The 19,297-nt window shown below is 41.9% G+C and overlaps 1 protein-coding gene across 4 annotated transcripts in view; it reads right to left on the reverse strand.

Moving 5' to 3' along the window:
* Positions 1-19,297, reverse strand: part of SH3GLB1 (SH3 domain containing GRB2 like, endophilin B1) — an 87,440-nt gene that overhangs the window by 38,323 nt on the left and 29,820 nt on the right. For all 4 annotated transcript variants that reach the window (XM_040360086.1, XM_040360089.1, XM_040360088.1 and 1 more), the window contains exons 3-4: positions 11,929-12,057; positions 666-799 (exon numbers count right to left, since the gene is read on the reverse strand). In XM_040360086.1, the coding sequence (XP_040216020.1) occupies positions 666-799; positions 11,929-12,057 (263 nt within the window). The remainder of the gene's footprint in view (positions 1-665; positions 800-11,928; positions 12,058-19,297) is intronic.

The following is a 19,297-nucleotide window of genomic DNA, read 5'->3' on the forward strand; positions in this document are numbered from 1 at the left end:
GTAAAAAGAAATGTAAATGGCCACACATTTTTTTACCCTTCTCCGTTACTTTGAAATTTAAAATGACCAAGGCCTTTTTCAAACAATTCCACATTTTAATTGTGCCAAGGTACTTACCGTATTTATCGGCGATACCCGCTTTCCCGCGCTGAATTTGAATACTGCGCCGGCATATACCGAGCGCAGTACACTCGTGTATCTTCGGGCAGTTTCGGCGCCTCTCGCGCTGACGTCCTGGACGTACAGGACGTCACCACGAGAGTAGCAGAGCCTGCCCGACGATACACGAGTGTACTGCGCTTGGTATATGTCGGCGCAGTATTCAAACTCGGCGCGGGAAACGCGCGGGGAGGACGCGACGCCGCCGCAGAAGGACGCCCCGACGAAGAGGACACCCGAAGCCGCAGACGGAAACGACGAGGCCGCCGATGGACGCCGCGGAAGACACCAAAACTGTAAGTACAAAAAATCTTTTTTCACAGGAATCCGGGTCAAGTTTAGGGGTGCGCGCTATACCCCGGTAAATACGGTATCTAAGAGAATAATAGCCCTATAATTACATCTCATCCACAACAGTTAGAAAAACAATGCTAAATCAGAATTCCAAATAGAGAAACATTACTTGCAACACACAGTAAGAGCTGCCTACTTCCTCCCATACTTACAGATATGGTTTTATAATCTCCTTCTATAAAATTCCTTAAGGGAGTGAGAAAGTTAATAGCTCCAGTCTGTACAAGTTCCCGGTGAGCTCCTCCTATTCGTCTCTGCGTTTCTCCACATTTAATGAGAGCATTTCCTGGAACACAAATATAAATCATAAGGCTTCGATAATAAAAACCAAAATGATCCTTCCACTGCAATGCGTACACACAAGGCAGAATTGTATGTGAGGAGTAAATGTTATTCTTGCAAAAATGTAAGATTGGAATTGGTATTCATGCAACCAATTATAGTACATGTCATGCACTACAGTTCTAATGGCGAGTCCACCCTGCACCTCATTGCCCCCTCCCCGGCTTTAAGAAAATGCCCTTATAAAGCCCCCTTAAGCTGGTGTGTCTTAGATTCACATACATACCTAATGCACCCAGTGTTGACCTGCTGTGACCCACTGCTTAGGGGTCATGGCCTGTGTCCTACGCCTTGGTCCTTGTTGGACGGCTACCTCTTCGGGGTCAGACAGCCAGCCAATGATGCCAGGTCCACACCGGACAGGCCCACTCCGTGTCCTACCCCTATAGTCCCCTGTGGTATGCCACGCTGCTATTCCAAGAAGCTTTGGGAGCAGGGACATGTCATTCACTTGAGTAAAAATTAAAGCAGGGGTTGAAAAATTTGCTTGGAATCTAGGAGCCAGCTAAAAAAGTTAGGAGCCAGAAAACGCACCCCGTCCCGACGAGCTTGCGCGCAGAAGCGAACACATACGTGAGCAGCGCCCGCATATGTAAACGGTGTTCAAACCACACATGCGAGGTATCGCCGCGATCGGTAGAGCGAGAGCAATAATTCTAGCCCAAGACCTCCTCTGTAACTCAAAACATGCAACCTGTATATTTTTTTAAACAACGCCTATGGAGATTTTAAAGGGTAAAAGTCTGTCGCCATTCCACGAGCGGACGTAATTTTGAAGCGTGACATGTTGGGTATCAATTTACTCGGCGTAACATTATCTTTCATAATATAAAAAAAAATGGGGATAACTTTACTGTTGTCTTATTTTTTAATTAAAAAAAAGTGTAATTTTTTCCCAAAAAAGTGCGCTTGTAAGACCGCTGCGCAAATACGGCGTGACAGAAAGTATTGCAATGATCGCCATTTTATTCTCTAGGGTGTTAGGATAAAAAATATATATAATGTTTGGGGGTTCTAATTAGAGGGAAGAAGATGGCAGTGAAAATAGTGAAAAATTACATTAGAATTGCTGTTTAACTTGTAATGCTTAACTTGTAATACCAACGGCCACCACCAGATGGCGCCAGCTCACATCTGGTGGTAATAACTTGTAATACCAACGGCCCCCCCTTCCAAGCCAAGTCGCCAGGACCCTATTTCTAGTCGCCATGGCGACCGGGATTTGTCGAGCCCTGAATTAAAGTATACCTAAACACAAAATCAATTTTTCATTTTTGACATCATGACTTTGGTTTTCCCCAAGAAAATCTTTTCTGTAACCGTTTGAAAAGTTACTTACTTTAAGGTCCTGCCAATACCAACACTTGCAATTATCAGCAGCATTATCAGGCTGCTGTGTGCTGGCCATTGGTCTGCAGGATGCATGGGTAGGCCTGTGAGACAGCCCAACAGTCAGTCAAATGTTGCTAACAATTGCAACGCAGCATCTAAGAGTCATCAGCCCAAAACTGGAAGAGTTTACTGGCAACTTTTCAACGGATTAAAAAATATATTGACTTAAAGTGGTTGTAAACGTCAGACATGAAATATGAGCAAAGCATATCCCAATACAGCGTGTTCTTGTCTCACTTAATTTCATGTCATTTCTGTCAGCTACCCGATTCCTCTGTTATAAGCACGAGTCACCTATGATGAGAGAAAAAATGGTGACAGGGAGGGCACAGTATGTGATTGACAGCCTCAGCTCTGTTCCTGTGTGTAGGGGGGGTCCCTTCCCTCCAATCAGCTCTCAGAAAGAAAGGCTGTAGATAAACAACAGGTACAACTTATGTGTGAGGATTTGTTTCATCTCTGTGTATCACCCGAGGCCAGTCACTATGCATATGTAAGCTTTACAACCTCTTTAAGAAACACCATATATACTTAGACATGATGCTTAACATGCTAAAATTGCTTTTGAGTTTACATAAGCTTTAAAATCATCGTGTCCACATTCTGTATCCTGCACAGAGTTTGGGGAAGCAATGTTCTTTACTTCTCAAAAGGTCTAGAGGAAGTTCTGTTTTTGTGCATAGTAACCAGATGCGCTCTTCATTTTCCCAGTGTAGTATGAATCTAATTTAGTGCTACCAGTAACAAAACTAGTTCCTTCTTCAAACTCTGATAAATAAGGCTCAGAGTTCATCCTCTAGGCATGCCCACATGTTAAAGTGATTGTAAAGTCGTTTTTTTAGTTAATAACAAACATGTTATATACTTTCCTGCCCTGTAGTGATTTTGCACACAGCAGCCCAGATCCTCCTCTTCTCGGGTCCCTCTTTGGTGCGCCTGTCCCCTCCCTCCTGTTGAGTGCCCCCACAACAAACCGTTTGCTATAGGAGGCACCCAAGCTGAGCCACAGCTACCTGTGTCAATTCAGACACGAGCTACAGCCCGGCTCCGCCTGCTCTCTCTCCTCATTGGCTGACTGGCTTTGGCAGCAGTGGGAGCCAATGGCACCGCTCTGCTGTCTCAGCCAATGAGCAGGGGAGTCCTGGGCAGCCGAGACACTCCTGCAACATTGCTGGATCTAGAGGAACCTCAGGCTTGTATTAGGGGGGCTGCTCTACACAGGTTTTTTATCGTTATGCATAGAATGCATGAAGATAAAAAACCTTCTGCCTTTGCAATCACTTTAGGTTATAAGTGGACCCTACATATAAAAATATCATGATATAGAGGTAAAGCAACCAAATAATCAACATAAATTGAAAATAATCAAACATAAAAACAGTTGTCAAAGATTATTGATCAGTTAGTCAGACATGATATTATATTACTATAACTAGACATGACCAACAGTATATTGTTCCAGTCTTACTGTTGTATATGCAAGTGAAAATGCGGTCTTCTCTGCAAATTTCCTCTCTCTGCAACTACAAAAACTAAATTTTAAAGATTTAAAAGCATTTTTTACTCTGGAAAAAAAGTAAAACAAGTCAGCAGATACATATCCTGTAGCTGCTGACTTTTAACCACTTAAGGACCGAGCCTGTTTTTCCAGACTGTTTACAAGTTAAAAAGTTTTTTTTTTTTGCTAGAAAATTACTTGGAACCCCAAACATTATGCATGTTTTTTGTATAGAGAATAAAATGGCGATCATTGCAATACTTTGTCACACCGTATTTGCGCAGCGTTTTTACAAGCGCACTTTTTTTGGAAAAAAATAACTTTTTTGAATTAAAAAAAAAACAAAACAGTAACGTTAGCCCAAATTTTTTTTATATTGTGAAAGATAATGTTACGCCGAGTAAATTGATACCCAACATGTCACGTTTCAAAATTGCGTCCGCTCGTGGAATGGCGTCAAACTTTCACCCTTAAAAATCTCCATAGGCAACATTTGAAAAATTCTACAGGTTGCATGTTTTGAGTTACAGAGGAGGTCTAGGGATAGAATTATTGCTCTCACTCCGACGATAGCAGCGATACCGCACGTGTGGTTTGAATACCATTTTCATATGCAGGCGCTGCTCACGCATGCGTTCGCTTTGCGTTTGAGCTCGTTGGGACGGGGCGCTTATATATATATATATATATATATATATATATATATATATATATATATATATATATATATATATATATATATATATATATATATATATATATATATATTGTATTATATATATATATATATATATATATTTTTTTTTTTCTTATTTAACTGACTTTAACGCTGTTTTTCTTAAAAAAAGACTTCAGATCTCATATTTGGACTTAAATGCAGCAATAAAAAAATAAAAATTGGTAATTTGAAAAAATAACAAAAAAATGTCCCTTTAAGACGTATGGGCGCAAGTGACGATTTGACTTTGCTTCCGCCCTGCAGTGATATGGAGACGGGTGGGGGCCATCTTCCACTCACTCGTCTCCATACACAAGCAGGGACAGGACCGGATCGCCTCCGCTGCTGACGGCTTTGACAAGGAGGGCGCCGAAGAGCAGCAGGAGGGGGCCCTCTTCCGCCGCCGATGAAAGTAATCTTTCGGTGTATCCGCCGCAGAGACCACTTTTATCTTGTAGCGGACCGCACACTGAAGAAGAGAATCCCGGGGATATGGTAGCTAGCCACTACCATAACAACGATATTCCTCTTCAAACAGATCACGTATAATGATGGTGGGCGGTCCGGAAGTGGTTAATAACACTTTATATAACAGGACACTTACCAGAGATCAAGTACCACCCACACACCGACTAGTTCTAGTTCTTTACTAGCCTTCATGTTCCTGGTGCCAGCAAAACCTTCCACTCGGATTGCCTGTCAAAACTAGGCACCTGCTTCCCTCCCCTCAAATATGGATGGAGGAAGGAGGAAGAGTGGAACTTCCCCTTTTGGGTGAAGTTTCGCTTTAAGTGGACTCCATGGAAGGAGTCTTCATGCTCCAAGACAGTTTTGTCATGATCAACAATTAACAATTCATCAAGAGAACTTAACGTGCATTTATATTTGAAGTAATACATAGGTTGTTTTTACAATTGCTAGTTTCCCTGGATGATACAGTAATGGAATGTTTTCCATACTTTCCGATTCACTGGTCAGAAACAATCATGCAGATCAAGGTGTTCTGACTCGGCTGGAACGCACCTGGCTTCCTTCACGATGGGCGTGCGTTCCAGCAGCCACTTCAGGCCACCTCGTCTATAGGAAAGGTAGGCATAGCACTGCAAGTGGGGCTTGTGTGGCACGTGTGGGCATGCATCTAGCCCCTTATTGGAAGTGCTGACGCTGGGACGCTCCACTGTACTTTTGCACCTAACAGATTGGATGTAACCATTTACCTGGAGCCAGTAACTTGCTGTGTGTTTCTACTGAAAAGGCCAGTCATATAGTGGTATGTATTTGTATTTTCATTCCTATATACATTGCTGTGTCTAGTACATTCTAGATGGTATAATAACATTACTGATGGCTGGATATAGACATGGAGGGAGGGGAAGGGAAGGGTGGTGGACATTTGGGTGGGTTCCCGGCTATGCACCTCCTTTGTGGGAGGGGTGCCTTTTCCACTTACCTAAGTTAGTATTAATTGAGACAAGTCCCATGGTGAGGAAGCACTGCAGACCACCAAGCTCTGAGGAAAGGGGTTCTCCCCTGAAACGCGTCAGCCCTAACCACGGTCACGGATCGAAACAATATCGTGTTATGCCGATGGTGTTGGTTCTTTGCTGCATTGTTACTCAAGGCCTGTTTTTAACACTCCCTTTGTGAGTATAATGATTTGTTTTTACTATTTTAAACAAATCCATCAATCAGTATCACACTAGGTCGGTGCGCCCTCCGTTTTCCTCTTTTTGTCTCTTTTAGATCAAGGTGTTCTGACATCACACTGCCTTTAGAGGCTGCATGCATGCCATAGTTAGGTCCATATATATTTGGACACAGACACAATTTTCACACTTTTGGCTCTGTATGCCACCAGAATAAAATTAATACTAAACGATCCAAATTAATTTGAAGTGCAGGCTTTCAGCTTTAATAATTCAAGGGGTTGAACATAAATATCAAGAACACATTTTAGGAACTGCAACCATTTTTATACACCGCCCCCCCCCCCCATTTTCAGGGGGCTCAAATGCAATTAGACAAATCACATACATAATCATAAATAAAATGTTAATTTTTAATATTTTGTTGAGAATCCTCAATGACTGCCTGAAGTCTGGAACCCATGGACATCACCAAAGATTGGGTTTCCTCCTTTCTGATGCTTTGCCAGTTCTTTGTTAGTGGGTGTTTCTGCCTTTAGTTTTGCCTTCAACAAGTAAAATGCTCAATTAGGTTGAGATTAGGGTTGCACGATTCTGGTCAAAATGCTCAATTAGGTTGAGAACAGGAGATTGACTCGGCCATTGCAAAAAAATCCACTTCTTTTCCTTCAAAGGCTCCGGTTTTGTTTTTTATGCAGTGCATTTTGGATCATTGTCTATCTGTACTGTGAAGTGCCATCCAATCAACTTTGCTGAATCTGGGCCGACAGACAGTATATCTCTGAACACTGCAGAATTAATCCGGCTGCTTCTGTCTATCAATTAACACCAATGACCTAGTGCCACTGGAAGCCATGCATGCCCATGCCATCACACTGCCTCCACTATGTTTTACAGATGACATTGTGTGCCTTCGATCCAAGCCTTCTTCACACCTTTTTCTTCCCGTCATTATGGCACAGATTAATCTTAGTTTTATCTATGCAAAGAATGCTTTTCAAGAACTGGTCTGTCTTTTTTAGATTTTTTTGGGCAAAGTCTAATCGGACTTTTGTATTCTTCAGGTTTATGAATGGTTTGCGCCTTGTGGTGAACCCTCTCTATTTGTTCTTGTGAAGTCTTCTCTTGATTGTAGGCTTTGACAATGATACGCTCACCTCCTGGAGAGTGTCCTTCACTTGTCTGGATGTTGTGAATGGGTTTTTCTTTACCATAGAGAGGATCCTGTGATCATCCGCCACTGTTGTGTTCTGTGGATGTCCAGGCCTTTTTATGTTGCTGAGCTCACCAGTGCGTTCTTCTTTCCTCAGAATGTACCAAACTGTTGATTTGGCCACTCCTAATGTTGCTGCTATCTCTCCGATAGATTTGTTTAGTTTTTGAAGCCCGTTTTACTTGCATGGACAGCTCATTTGAACGCATGATGTAGGTTCACAGCAGTAGATTCCAAATGTACAATCCACACCTAGAATCAACTCCAGACCTTTTACCTGCTTAACCCCTTCATGCTGACCGTACGCAAATAAGTGGCCTTAGCTTAAAGGGGTTGTACCGGTGGGTGACACATCACGCCCAGTACAGTTTATTTAGAGCAGACGGTCGGATTTCTTGGTATAACAACCAATGCGGCTAAAAGCAACTCAGCTGTTATCCCAAAGAGCGGGAGGGAAGGTCTCTTCCCCCTCCCGTGGCTCTCCCGTCCCACTGGGAAGCCCAGCCGACATGAATGAAGCAGGAATTGGCTTCAATTGGGTCTCGAAACTAGTAACTCGGAAGCGGTGTCCTGACATCACTTCCAGTTTACTGGAGCCTTAAAAAGGTACCAAAAAAACGTATAAAAAAAAAAAACCGCAGCATTAAAAACAGCCAAATTTGTCTATTTGAATGCTTTTACGTGCAAAGGAGGGATTTGGGGTCTTTTAGACCCAAGATCTCTCCATAAAGAGTACCTGTCACTACCTATTACTGTCACAAGGGATATTTACATTCCTTGTAAAAAGCAATAGAATTTTATTTTCATTTTTTAAAGAGACCGTGTAAAAATAAAAACCTTTAAAAAGCGCCCTGTCCTTCAGTGCTCGCGCGCAGACGCGAACGCATACGTAAATCAAGCCCACAGATGTCAACTGTGTTCAAACCACATGTGAGGCATCAACAAAATCATTAGAAAGCAAAAATTCTAGCACAAGACAGCCACTGTAACTCTAAACTGGTAACCAGTAGAAATATTTAAAGCGGCATCTATGGAGATCTTTAAATACTGTCGTTTGTCGCCATTCCAAAGCATGACATGTTGAGTCTTAAAAAAATAAAAAAAAAATAAAAAGCTTTTAACCACTTCAGCCCCGGACCATTTGGCTGCCCAGAGTACTTTTTGCGATTCGGCACTGGGTCTTTTAACCGACAATTGCGCAGCCGTACGACGTAGCTCCTAAACAAATATGACGTAATTTTTCCCCACACAGAGCTTTCTTTTGGTAGTATTTGATCACCTCTGCGGTTTTTATTTTTTGCGCTATAAACAAAAAAAAGAAGAGCGCCAATTTTGAAAAAAAAAAAGCAAGATTTTTTACTTTTTGCTATAATAAATATCCCCCAAAAAGATTTAAAAAAAAAGGTCTACATAATTTTGGTAAAAAAAATTAAATAAAAAAAAAAATAAAAATAAAATAAGCGTTTGGTTTGCACAAAAGTTATAGCATCTACAAATAGGCGATGGTTTTATAGCATTTTTATTAATATTATTTTTTTTACTAGTAATAGCGGCGATCAGCGATTTTTATCATGACTGTGACATTATGGCAGACACATCGGACACTTTTGGTGCAATTTTGGGACCATTCACATTTATACAGCGATCAGCGCTAAAAAAATGCACCGATTGCTGTGTAAATGTGACAGGCAGTGAAGGGGTTAACCAGTAGGGGGCGCTGAAGGGGTTAAGTCTGTCCTAGGGATGTGTTCTGTGTGGGGCTGGGCTACGTGCGACATGACACTGATCACTGCTCCCGACCACACAGGGAGCAGTGATCAGTGTCCTGTCACGAGACGATTGCGGGACTCCCGGCTTACATCGAGTCTGTGGGACCCGCGGCCACACTCACGGTGCTCTCGCCCACAATGCTGCGTCTTAAAGGGGACTAATATATACGCCCATATGCCCAGCCGTGCCATTCTGCCGACGTATATCGTCGTGCAGCGGTTGGCAAGGGGTTAAAAGACCGAAGCGCAAATACCGTGCGACAAAATATTGCAACAATCGCCGTTTTATTTTCTAGGGCCTCTGCTATATATATATATATATATATATATATATCTCTCTCTCTCTTTATATATATCCATGTTTAGGGTTCCAAGTAATTTTCTAGCAAAAAATATGAATTTTAACCTTGTGAGCAACAAATGTCAGAAAAGGGCTTAGGCATGAAAGGGTTAATTGAAGAAAGAGTAGCCCACACCTGGTCATGAAACAGCTTTTAATTCAATTGTCCAATTACTTTTGGTCCCTCGTGCATACCCTAAAATTAAACCTGAGAGTGCGCACTTTCAGGCCCTATCCTTTATTTGACTATAGTTTGAATATATTTTGGTAAATATCTGAAGGAAAAAATAAATAAATTAAAAAAGGAAAAATTGTGCCTATGGACATAACAGTCAGTTGCTGAAATTACTGAGGCCCAGGAAACTGGCTTTTCCGGTAGCTTGCATGCTGATCTTAGCAGTTTTCTAAGTTGTCTGGTAGTCATTCTGATCCAATGACTTTAGTATTTTACCAAGTCACTAAAACAGAACAAGTATCCAGATTAGTTCAGACTTCACCGCACGGGGCCAAGTCAGTAACACAAAATAGTGAATTTCAAGGCCAAGGCCCCATGTACACGGGACGCTGTTAATTGTACGTTCAGAGGCAGTTGGATGCTTTTTTCAACTGCCCCCGAACTCATTCAATGTTATCCTACGTGACCATGTACACAGTCTCGTTTATTGCCGTTTTTAGGCTGTTACGTTTAACAGCATTTCTTTGAAAGCAAAAATATGGGTTCAGACGCAAAAGATTTCCACGTTTCAGGCGACTAAAGTTTATATATATATATATTTATTTAAATGCTTCTAAAAAGCAAAACGCGGCTAAACGCAACATGTAAACGTGGCAAAACAGATTTTTTAAGCGTGGGTTACCATCTGTCAAGTTTAAGGCTTCATTTTCATTGACGTTTTTACAGCCACTTTCTTAAGCCTTTTTTACAGCTTAAAAATGCCTGTCCATGTTATTTTTTTTCAACGGTAGCGTTTTTGCGCGTTTAACGTCTGGCGTTTTTACAGCTCTACTCTGGAGTTTCAGAACGCACTGGTCCTGTTTTTTTTTGCAGCTTAATAACGGCTCAGTCATCTACAGCTCAAAAACGTCATGGTGGGCATGAGGCCATAGACTAACATGGAGAGCTGTTTTTAAGCTGCAAAAAACGCTCAGAAAAGTGGCTGTAAAATCGTCCAAAAACGTCCATGGAAATGAAGCCTTAGGCTTCATTTCCATGGAAGTTTTTACAGCCACTTTTCTGAGCGTTTTTTGCAGCTTAAAAACAGCTCTCCATGTTAGTCTATGGCCTCATGCCCACCATGACGTTTGAGCTGTAGATGGCTGAGCAGTTTTTAAGCTGCAAAAAAAAAAAAAAAAAAATAAAAAAAAAAACAGGACCAGTGCGTTCTGAAGCTCCAGAGTAGAGCTGTAAAAACGCCAGACGTTAAAAACCGCTCAAAAACGCTACCGCAGCGTTTTTAAACTCCAGCTCAAAAAAAAAAATTTGAAAAATAAATAAACATGGACAGGCGTTTTTAAGCTGTAAAAAAGGCTAAAGAAAGTGGCTGTAAAAACGTCCATGGAAATGAAGCCCAATAATTGATTAGCAGTTGTAAAAACGCCCCGTGGAGCCTTAGGCCCCTTTCACATGTCCGTTCCGCTCATCCGTTATTACAAGTCCGTTAACGGACTTGTTAACGCTATGGAAACCCTATTTTTCTTCCGTTCGGCGGAGCGGAACTGATGCAGACGGACAGACGGTCCGTCTGCATCAGGTTCCCCATAGGGGACAGCGGAGCAGAGACAAGGCGGTCCCTGCACTGTGTGCGGGGACCGCCCTATCCGCCGACAGCTGAGCGGGGATCCCCGCTGAGCCGACGGAGACACACGGAGCGGACCCAGAAACGGTCCGCTCCGTGTGAAAGAGCCCTTAGCTTGTCAATTAGGCATCTTCAGAAAAAAAAGGTCAGCAATGGTAGCCAAGATATTTCTCTCTGTACACGATTCCAGTAGAAGGTTGATAAACCTGTTGTGGCTGATGGAAAAAAAAAGTCAGCAGCTACTTCAGCACAAGTAGACTTTTAAGTGGAAAACTCTTTAAAGGAGATTTCAGGTCTCAATGCTTTAACATAATTATGTAATATTTTGTTGTGATGCCAAAGGACTATGTATGTATTTAAATCTGCTTGCTGATGTAAATAGACCAATCGAGGTGGAAGTCTTCCAACAAAGAATCAAGCGGCCATAAATATTCATCATGAAGCTTTTACAAAACAATCAATAAAGAGAAGACATTAGACAGCAAGTTATACTGCAATACAGCATCAAATGTGACAAGCAAGAAAACCAGTTACTCATCACACCAGAATGATAAACACAACTATAATTAGCTAAATGGAAAGATGTGGATTTTACTAATGAAAGTGCATCACAGCTGACAATCTTATAGCATATGTTGTGTGGAACTCGGCTCTTTATTCCAGCTGTGCAACCTTCATTGAATGCCATCACACATACTCACCGTATGCCGTTCCTGGACCAAAGTCGTTCCCTGCATCAATCAAGTACTGGGCCAGCTGCTCCTGATTATTCAAGCGACTTGGAGCTTTTCTCTCAAGCTTTTCATAGACAAACTCTTCTATCCTGGCATCTTTGAGAACAAAGCAAAGAGAGAAGTCATCAGTTCGGTGTCACAAGATTGGAGCCTAGGGACACATAATCGGCATTTCCTAGACAGGATATTAGTGTAAAGAAAGGCAGTATGCATTCATGAGCTTAACAATGGGAATTCTGACACAGACGTAATTAGGTAGTACTCAGTCAATTGCAATTAATTGAGTAGTTATGGCTATGAAGTAAATGATCTTCAAATGATGCAAGTAGACAAAAAAAAAAAAAAAAAGGAAAGCAGTACATACAACTGCTAGGTCTATATTATAGGAGCCACTTACAGTCTCTCATACCTTGGTAGATGGATGGTAGCATAGACATTAAATACACATATACAGTGCCTTGTAGGGCTGCACGATTCTGGTCAAAATGAGAATCACGATTCTTTTGCTTAGACTAAAGATCACGATTCTCAAAAAATTTATGCCAGAACCCCCCCCCCCCCCCCCAAAAAAAACCCAAAAAAAACCAGAAGCAGTACCGCCGGCAACCACTGGGTGGCGCATGGATACAAACTACTGTTGTACAGAACTGTGAGACTTGAAGCTCAGGCATCTATCCAGCGGCGCAGGCTGCTGACGTCGGTTTTGATATCGGCGCCATTTGCGTTCCACGCTGGTTACGTGGAACCAGCGGTGAAAACAGAAAGAATCGCGGGTCATCCCGCGGGGAGAATCGAAATCGCGATTCTCTCCGCGATTAATCGTGCAGCTCTAGTGCCTTGAAAAGGTATTCATACCCCTTTTGTCAGATTACAACCAAAAACATAAGGAACTATAAGCCACGCTCTACGCAAGTACGCAACTACATCTAAGTAAGTGTGGTGGTCATAAAAACAGGCACTAGTAGCCATGGAATGATGATCCAACAATGTTTATTCCATCATAGATATGATGAGCTGGTGCAAATTCTAAAAAAATAAGTCTAAAATTCAGCTGGGAAACGAGAGTAAAAACAATGATGCAATGGACAAATAAAAGTTATTCAACGTTACCATAGGTGACCTCAGATGGGTGAACAGACATCTGGAGGGCTCACTGGCATCACATGGGGGGTGCCAATGCCCATGTTGAACAGGATAGAAATCCATTCCCAAAGGTTGTGGGACTGTCAGGTCACAGCAACAGCACAGCTTGCTTTCCACAAGCTGACCACAGATGCCCCCTCCTATGTCTCCGGCACAGCACCGACGTCACTCCAGGTGCATTGGTTGCTCTTGGCTCTGCTCAGCTCCTCCGGTTCCCCTCAACTGTGGTGTCACCACCAAGAAGTCTGACCCGCTGAGTCCAGTGTCTTAGCCACATCGAGGCACCCTTGTCCATTACATCATTGTTTTTACACTCGTTTCCCAGCTGAGTTTTAGACTTCGTTTTTAGGTTTTGCACCAGCTCATCATATCTATGATGGAATAAAAACATTGTTGGATCATTCCATGGTTACTAGTACCTGTTACATACTCTTGTGGAGGACCAATCTGATGTTTTTTTTACAAGCCCTTGCTCGCGAGTATGATACTTGCCTATCTCCAAAAATAAAAAATAAAACTTTGAGGATAATGCGCTAGGCCACGTGCCTTCTGTTTTCTTCATGTTCTATAGCTTGTATGCATGCCTGAAAACTTTGGGGCATGCCCTTAATGAGACGACGGATGGTGTCCTAGGGTATATCCTCCCAAATCTGGACCAGGGCATTACTGAGCTCCTGAACAGACTGTAGTGCAACTTGACAGTGTCGCATAAACCGAAACACAATTCTGGTGTTCAATGGCAAATGCCAATCGAGCTCCACAGTGCCAGGCAGTGCGCACAGGGCCCACTAGAATATGTTGGGCCCTCAGGCCACCCTCATGAAGTCGGTTTCTGATTGTTTGGTCAGACATTTACACCAGTGGCCTGCTGGAGGTAATCAGCGATTTTTTCCGTGACTGCGACATTATGGCGGACACATTGGACAATTTTGACACATTTTTGGAACCATTGTCATTTTCACAGCAAAAAATGCTATAAAAATGCATTGTTTACTGTGAAAATGACAATTGCAGTTTGGGAGTTAACCACTAGGGGGCGCTGAAGTGTGACCTCATTTGTGTTTCTAACTATAGGGGGCGGGGCTGGACATGTGACACCATTGATCGCCTTTCCCTATATCAGGGAACAGACGATCAAGACAGCACCACTGTGAAGAACGGGGAAGGTGTGTTCACTCACACACACACACACACACACACCTCTCTCCCCGTTCTTCAGCTCCGGGGACCGATCGCGGGACTCCTGCGGCGATCGGGTCCACGGAGCTTCGGGCCAGGTTGCAGGCGCACGCCCGCGACCCACAGCTGGGCATTTAACAATCACGTACAGGCTTACCTGTAGGTATAGAGAATATCTCCTAAACCTCTACGGTTTAGGAGATATTCCCCTCGCAATGCGCCGCTGATTGCAGCGGCGCATGCGCAGGGGGGAGCCTCGGCTAAAGGACCGGCAGCCGCCACACTTGTTGAATTGAAGTCTCCCGCGCGCATGCGTGGGAGTGACGAAATCGCCGCTCCAGCCAATCACAGCGCTGGAGCGGCGATACCCGGAAGACACGCCGAGTCAAGATGACATCTCGCTCGGCGTGGACCAGGTAAGTTCTCTTCTCCTCGTTCCGAGGCAAGTATTTCATAATGAGCTAGTATGCGGTGCATACTAGCTCATTAAGTCTTTTGCCTTGCAGGTGTAAAAAAAAAAAAAAAAAGTATTAGTTTAAGGGTTTGCACACTTATGTAACCATATAATTCTAGTTTTTTAGTTCCCTCCATCTAAAAAAGATTTCAGAGCTGTACAATTTATAGGTCACATTAAAAAGGTGGAAAAAGTTGTGAAATTATTAATCTTTGTCTGTCTCTTGTTTGTCTCTTTTTTACATCACAGAAACCCGACCACAAGGGTGTGTAAACCTTTTATATCCACTGTAAATACACACTAAAATGTTTCACGTTGAAAGCAGAAGTGATGTAACATTATTTTTCTTCCACTGTGTGATGAGACACCTAACAGGTGTAAGCCTTACTTTTGTCATTCACTGCATGCTCTGCTAGTAATACAAAGTCATGTCAGAGCTTACCAAGCTTCAAAGAGGGAAAATTGTTGGTTTCTCTGACTGAAGTTGCCAATTGGTCAAAATTGTATCAAATAATACATAAACGCTGGCCGAAAGACATAAGGACATTGCGCAGGAGAGCGACACAGATTTTTGCATAAAGAGTGGCATCAGATTTCGTTATCCACAATCTAAGACATAGATTTGTAAATTTACAGAATTCAAGCCATCTTAGATGCCAACACCCTATGGGGTAACAATATGTTTTTCTTTTAAAATACTGGTTTCCATTAGTTTGACAAACCCCTATATATATATATGGGGTTGACAAATTTCCTTGGAATCTAGGAGCCAGGTAAAAAAGTTAGGAGCCAGAAAACGCGCCCCGTCCCGACGAGCTTGCTCGCAGAAGCGAACACGTACGTGAGCAGTGCCCGCATATGTAAACGGTGTTCAAACCACACATGTGAGGTATCGCCGCTATTGGTAGGGCAAGAGCAATAATTCTATCCCTAGACCTCCTTCTGTAACTCAAAACATGTAACCTGTAGATTTTTTTTAAACGTCGCCTATGAAGATTTTAAAGGGTAAAAGTTTGTCGGCATTCCACAAGTGGACGCAATTTTGAAGCGTGACATGTTGGGTATGAATTTACTCGGCGTAACATTATCTTTCATAATATAAAAAAAAATGGGGATAACTTTACTGTTGTCTTATTTTTTAATTAAAAAAAGTGTAATTTTTTCACAAAAAAAGTGCGCTTGTAAGACCGCTGCACAAATACGGCGTGACAGAAAGTATTGCAACGATCGCCATTTTATTCTCTAGGGTGTTAGGATAAAAAATATATATGTTTGGGGGTTCTAATTAGAGGGAAGATGGCAGTGAAAAACACATTAGAATTGCTGTTTAACTTGTAATGCTTAACTTGTAATACCAACGGCCACCACCAGATGGTGCCAGCTCACATCTGGTGGTAATAACTTGTAATACCAACAGCTCACACTAGCAATACCAACAGCTTTTTTTTTTTGCCCCCCTTCGAAGCCAAGTCGCCAGGACCCTATTTCTAGTATATATATATACATACACACACACTATATATATATATATATATATATATATATATATATATATATATATATATATATATATATATATATATATATATATATATATATATATATATATATGTGTGTGTGTGTGTGTGTGTGTGTGTGTGTGTGTGTGTGTGTGTGTGTGTGTGTGTGTATATATATATATATAGTGTGTGTATATGTATGTATGTATATATATATATATATATATATATATATATATATATATATATATACATATACATATACACACACACACACACACACACACACACACATATATATATATACACATACATACACATATACATATACACACACACACACACACACATACACACACACACATACCACCCAATATCCATATTAGATCTCGCTTAAATTATAATACATGTGGTATAAACACGAACACCTGTCAAAAGGCAAGCAGGCATACTTATGTACTGGTGCCAGCCTTATATCAGAGGAACAATAGCAATCATTTGAGAAAACCCACCCTGGACAATGGATTCTTTTCTCGAGTCCAGTTAGCCATGGAGTGTCTCAAATATTGCAGGCTACAATTTTTTCTGATTGTTATGGTCAGACAAACCAATTATCTCAGTTTGGTACAGATGCCAGAACAAGCAGTTGGCACTAAAGACCCAAAATCTGCTTTAAGATGCCCAGCTGCTCCAATATGGTCCTGGTTGGCTTCCTTTTTACTGAAATACCCACATTTTCTAAAATTAGTCAATTTAATTGCAGGTAAACTTATAACTACTCATATATAGCAAGGTTTTATCATCAGTTTTATTTCAGAATTTTGAGTTCTGTATAAATGAATTAATTTTAGGAAAGTGTGGAGGGATAAAACCTGTGTCAGGTTTCAACTTAACTTGACAAAAGGTTTACGTTTAACAGGAGCAGAGGAGGATTATAACCTCTGTCAGGTCATAATTTATGAAAAGACAAGATGACGAGGCACTAAACAATAACTTGGGTAAGGCGACAATAATATGTAGCTTTCTGGTAAGCCATGACCATGCATTGCTCTTTGGACTGGAAGCTTTAGACCAAGACCAGAAACAGTTTATCGATCGTAAGGTTCCTCAGATACATCTTGTTTTTCCCTTGAAGGTCCTCATTTCTGTCCATCCCCGTTGAGGTGACAGGTGTCACAAGGACAGATCAATACAGTATAGAAGAATTCTACACATAGAGCAATTACAACTTGACAGCAATTCTTTACCCAGTTTGTTAAAACTAAAAGAAAAATGTTCTGCTCATAAAGAGTAACTTTAGCAACTGTGCAAAGGTGAGAAAGTAGTTAGTCTACATTTTAATCTTTAGTCCCCTTTAACACAAAAAGACATCAATGCATTTCTATGGAAAAACGGATGACAACGGATGATCACCCATTTTCATCCGCTTCCGCCAACATTAATTTTTTTGAACGGATGAAAGCTCTGTTTTTCATCTGTTAAAAAAAACAAACGGTCCATTTTTGCATGAAAAAAAATAAATGACTCCGGGACTCCAGTGGTTAAGCACTCTAGCTGGCAAATTAAAAGACAAACCGAGGTAAAATTCATCCGTTTTCTCTTTGTAAAAAAAAAGGGACTGAACTGACCAAACGAATGGTCTGCATGTGTGAAAGGGGCCTTGATGTTCTCAGACTACTTCTGGAAAGGTCTGCAACCTTGTTGCATGTTTTCATAACGTGTAACCTTTCTCTCTCAAGCATAATGTAGCATTGCAAAGCTATTGGATATCCCTTACAAGACCGCTGCCACCGGAACAGGTTTTCGCATGGAAAGATTTCTGCTCTATTCCTGCGACAACTTAAAAAGGTTGGATTTTCATTATTTTCTGCACCAGAGATAGTGGTCATGAAGATACGTGAGTGAGGTAGTAAAGGGATCCTGACAGGGGCATTCTCTATCACAGTCTAACCAAATGGAAACAAATAAAAAGGTTTTGGCTTGACATGGAATTTTTCCTATAAAAACAAACCTGTTATACTTGTTTGCTCTGGTGCAGTGGATTTGCACAGAGCAGCCCCTATCCTCCTTTTTGGGTGCCTCTTCTGTGATCCTGGCCCTTCCCTCCTGTTCAGTGCCCCCACACCAAGCAGCTTGCTATGGGGGCACACGAGCCGAGTCACAGCTCCCTCAGTGTTCATTCAGACACAGAGCCCTGCCCACTCTTTCCTGATTGGCTAGCTGACTTTGACAGCAGTGGGAGCCAATGGCACCCCTGCTGTGTCTCAGCCAATCAGTAAGGAGAATTGCAGATGGCTGAGACACTTGTGGACATCACTGGACAGAGTAACCTCAGGTAAGTGTTAGGGGAGCTGCGGCAGAAAGAAGGCTTTTTATCTTGATGAACAGAATGCAATAGGATAAAAACCCTTCACGCACACTTTAACCACTTTAGGCCCGGCTCACGTACATATACGTCAGGAACTTAAAGGATGAATCCATCTTTTCTGTGGCAGGTCCTGTAAACAATAATGGTGGTCTCCGCGGCGGATTTGCCGCAAAATCATCGTTAATCGGCGTCGGGAGAGGGGCCCCCTCCCGCACCCTCCGTGCTTACCAGAGCCGTCAGTAGCGGCGGAGGCGATCGGGTCATTCTTGCCATGAATACGAGTGAGGGCAAGATGGCCCCCACCCATCTCCATAGCATAGCAGGGTGGAAGCGACGGGGAAAACGTCACTTCCACCCATGCGTCTTTAAGGCAATTTTTTTTGTCATTTTTTCAAATGACAAACATTTTTTTTATTGCATTTTAGTCTTTTTGACCCCCAGATCTCATATTTAAGAGGACCGGTCATGTTTTTTCTATTATAAGGGATGTTTACATTCATTGTAAAAGTAATAAAAGTGACCCATTTTCACAGAAAGTAGATTAGTAACAAGTTTCTTTCCATTTGTAAAGAAAAAAAAATTACCACCTATGTCAAGCTAACCTCCAAATGAATTTGGATAGACCAATTCCCATTTTTAAAATTAGTATCCTGGTTTCTTAAGATACGTCTAGCATGTCTTGTTCTCTTGCCA

This window comes from Rana temporaria, chromosome 7 (assembly GCF_905171775.1).
Source record: "Rana temporaria chromosome 7, aRanTem1.1, whole genome shotgun sequence".
In the NCBI taxonomy this organism is placed as follows: Eukaryota; Metazoa; Chordata; class Amphibia; order Anura; family Ranidae; genus Rana; species Rana temporaria.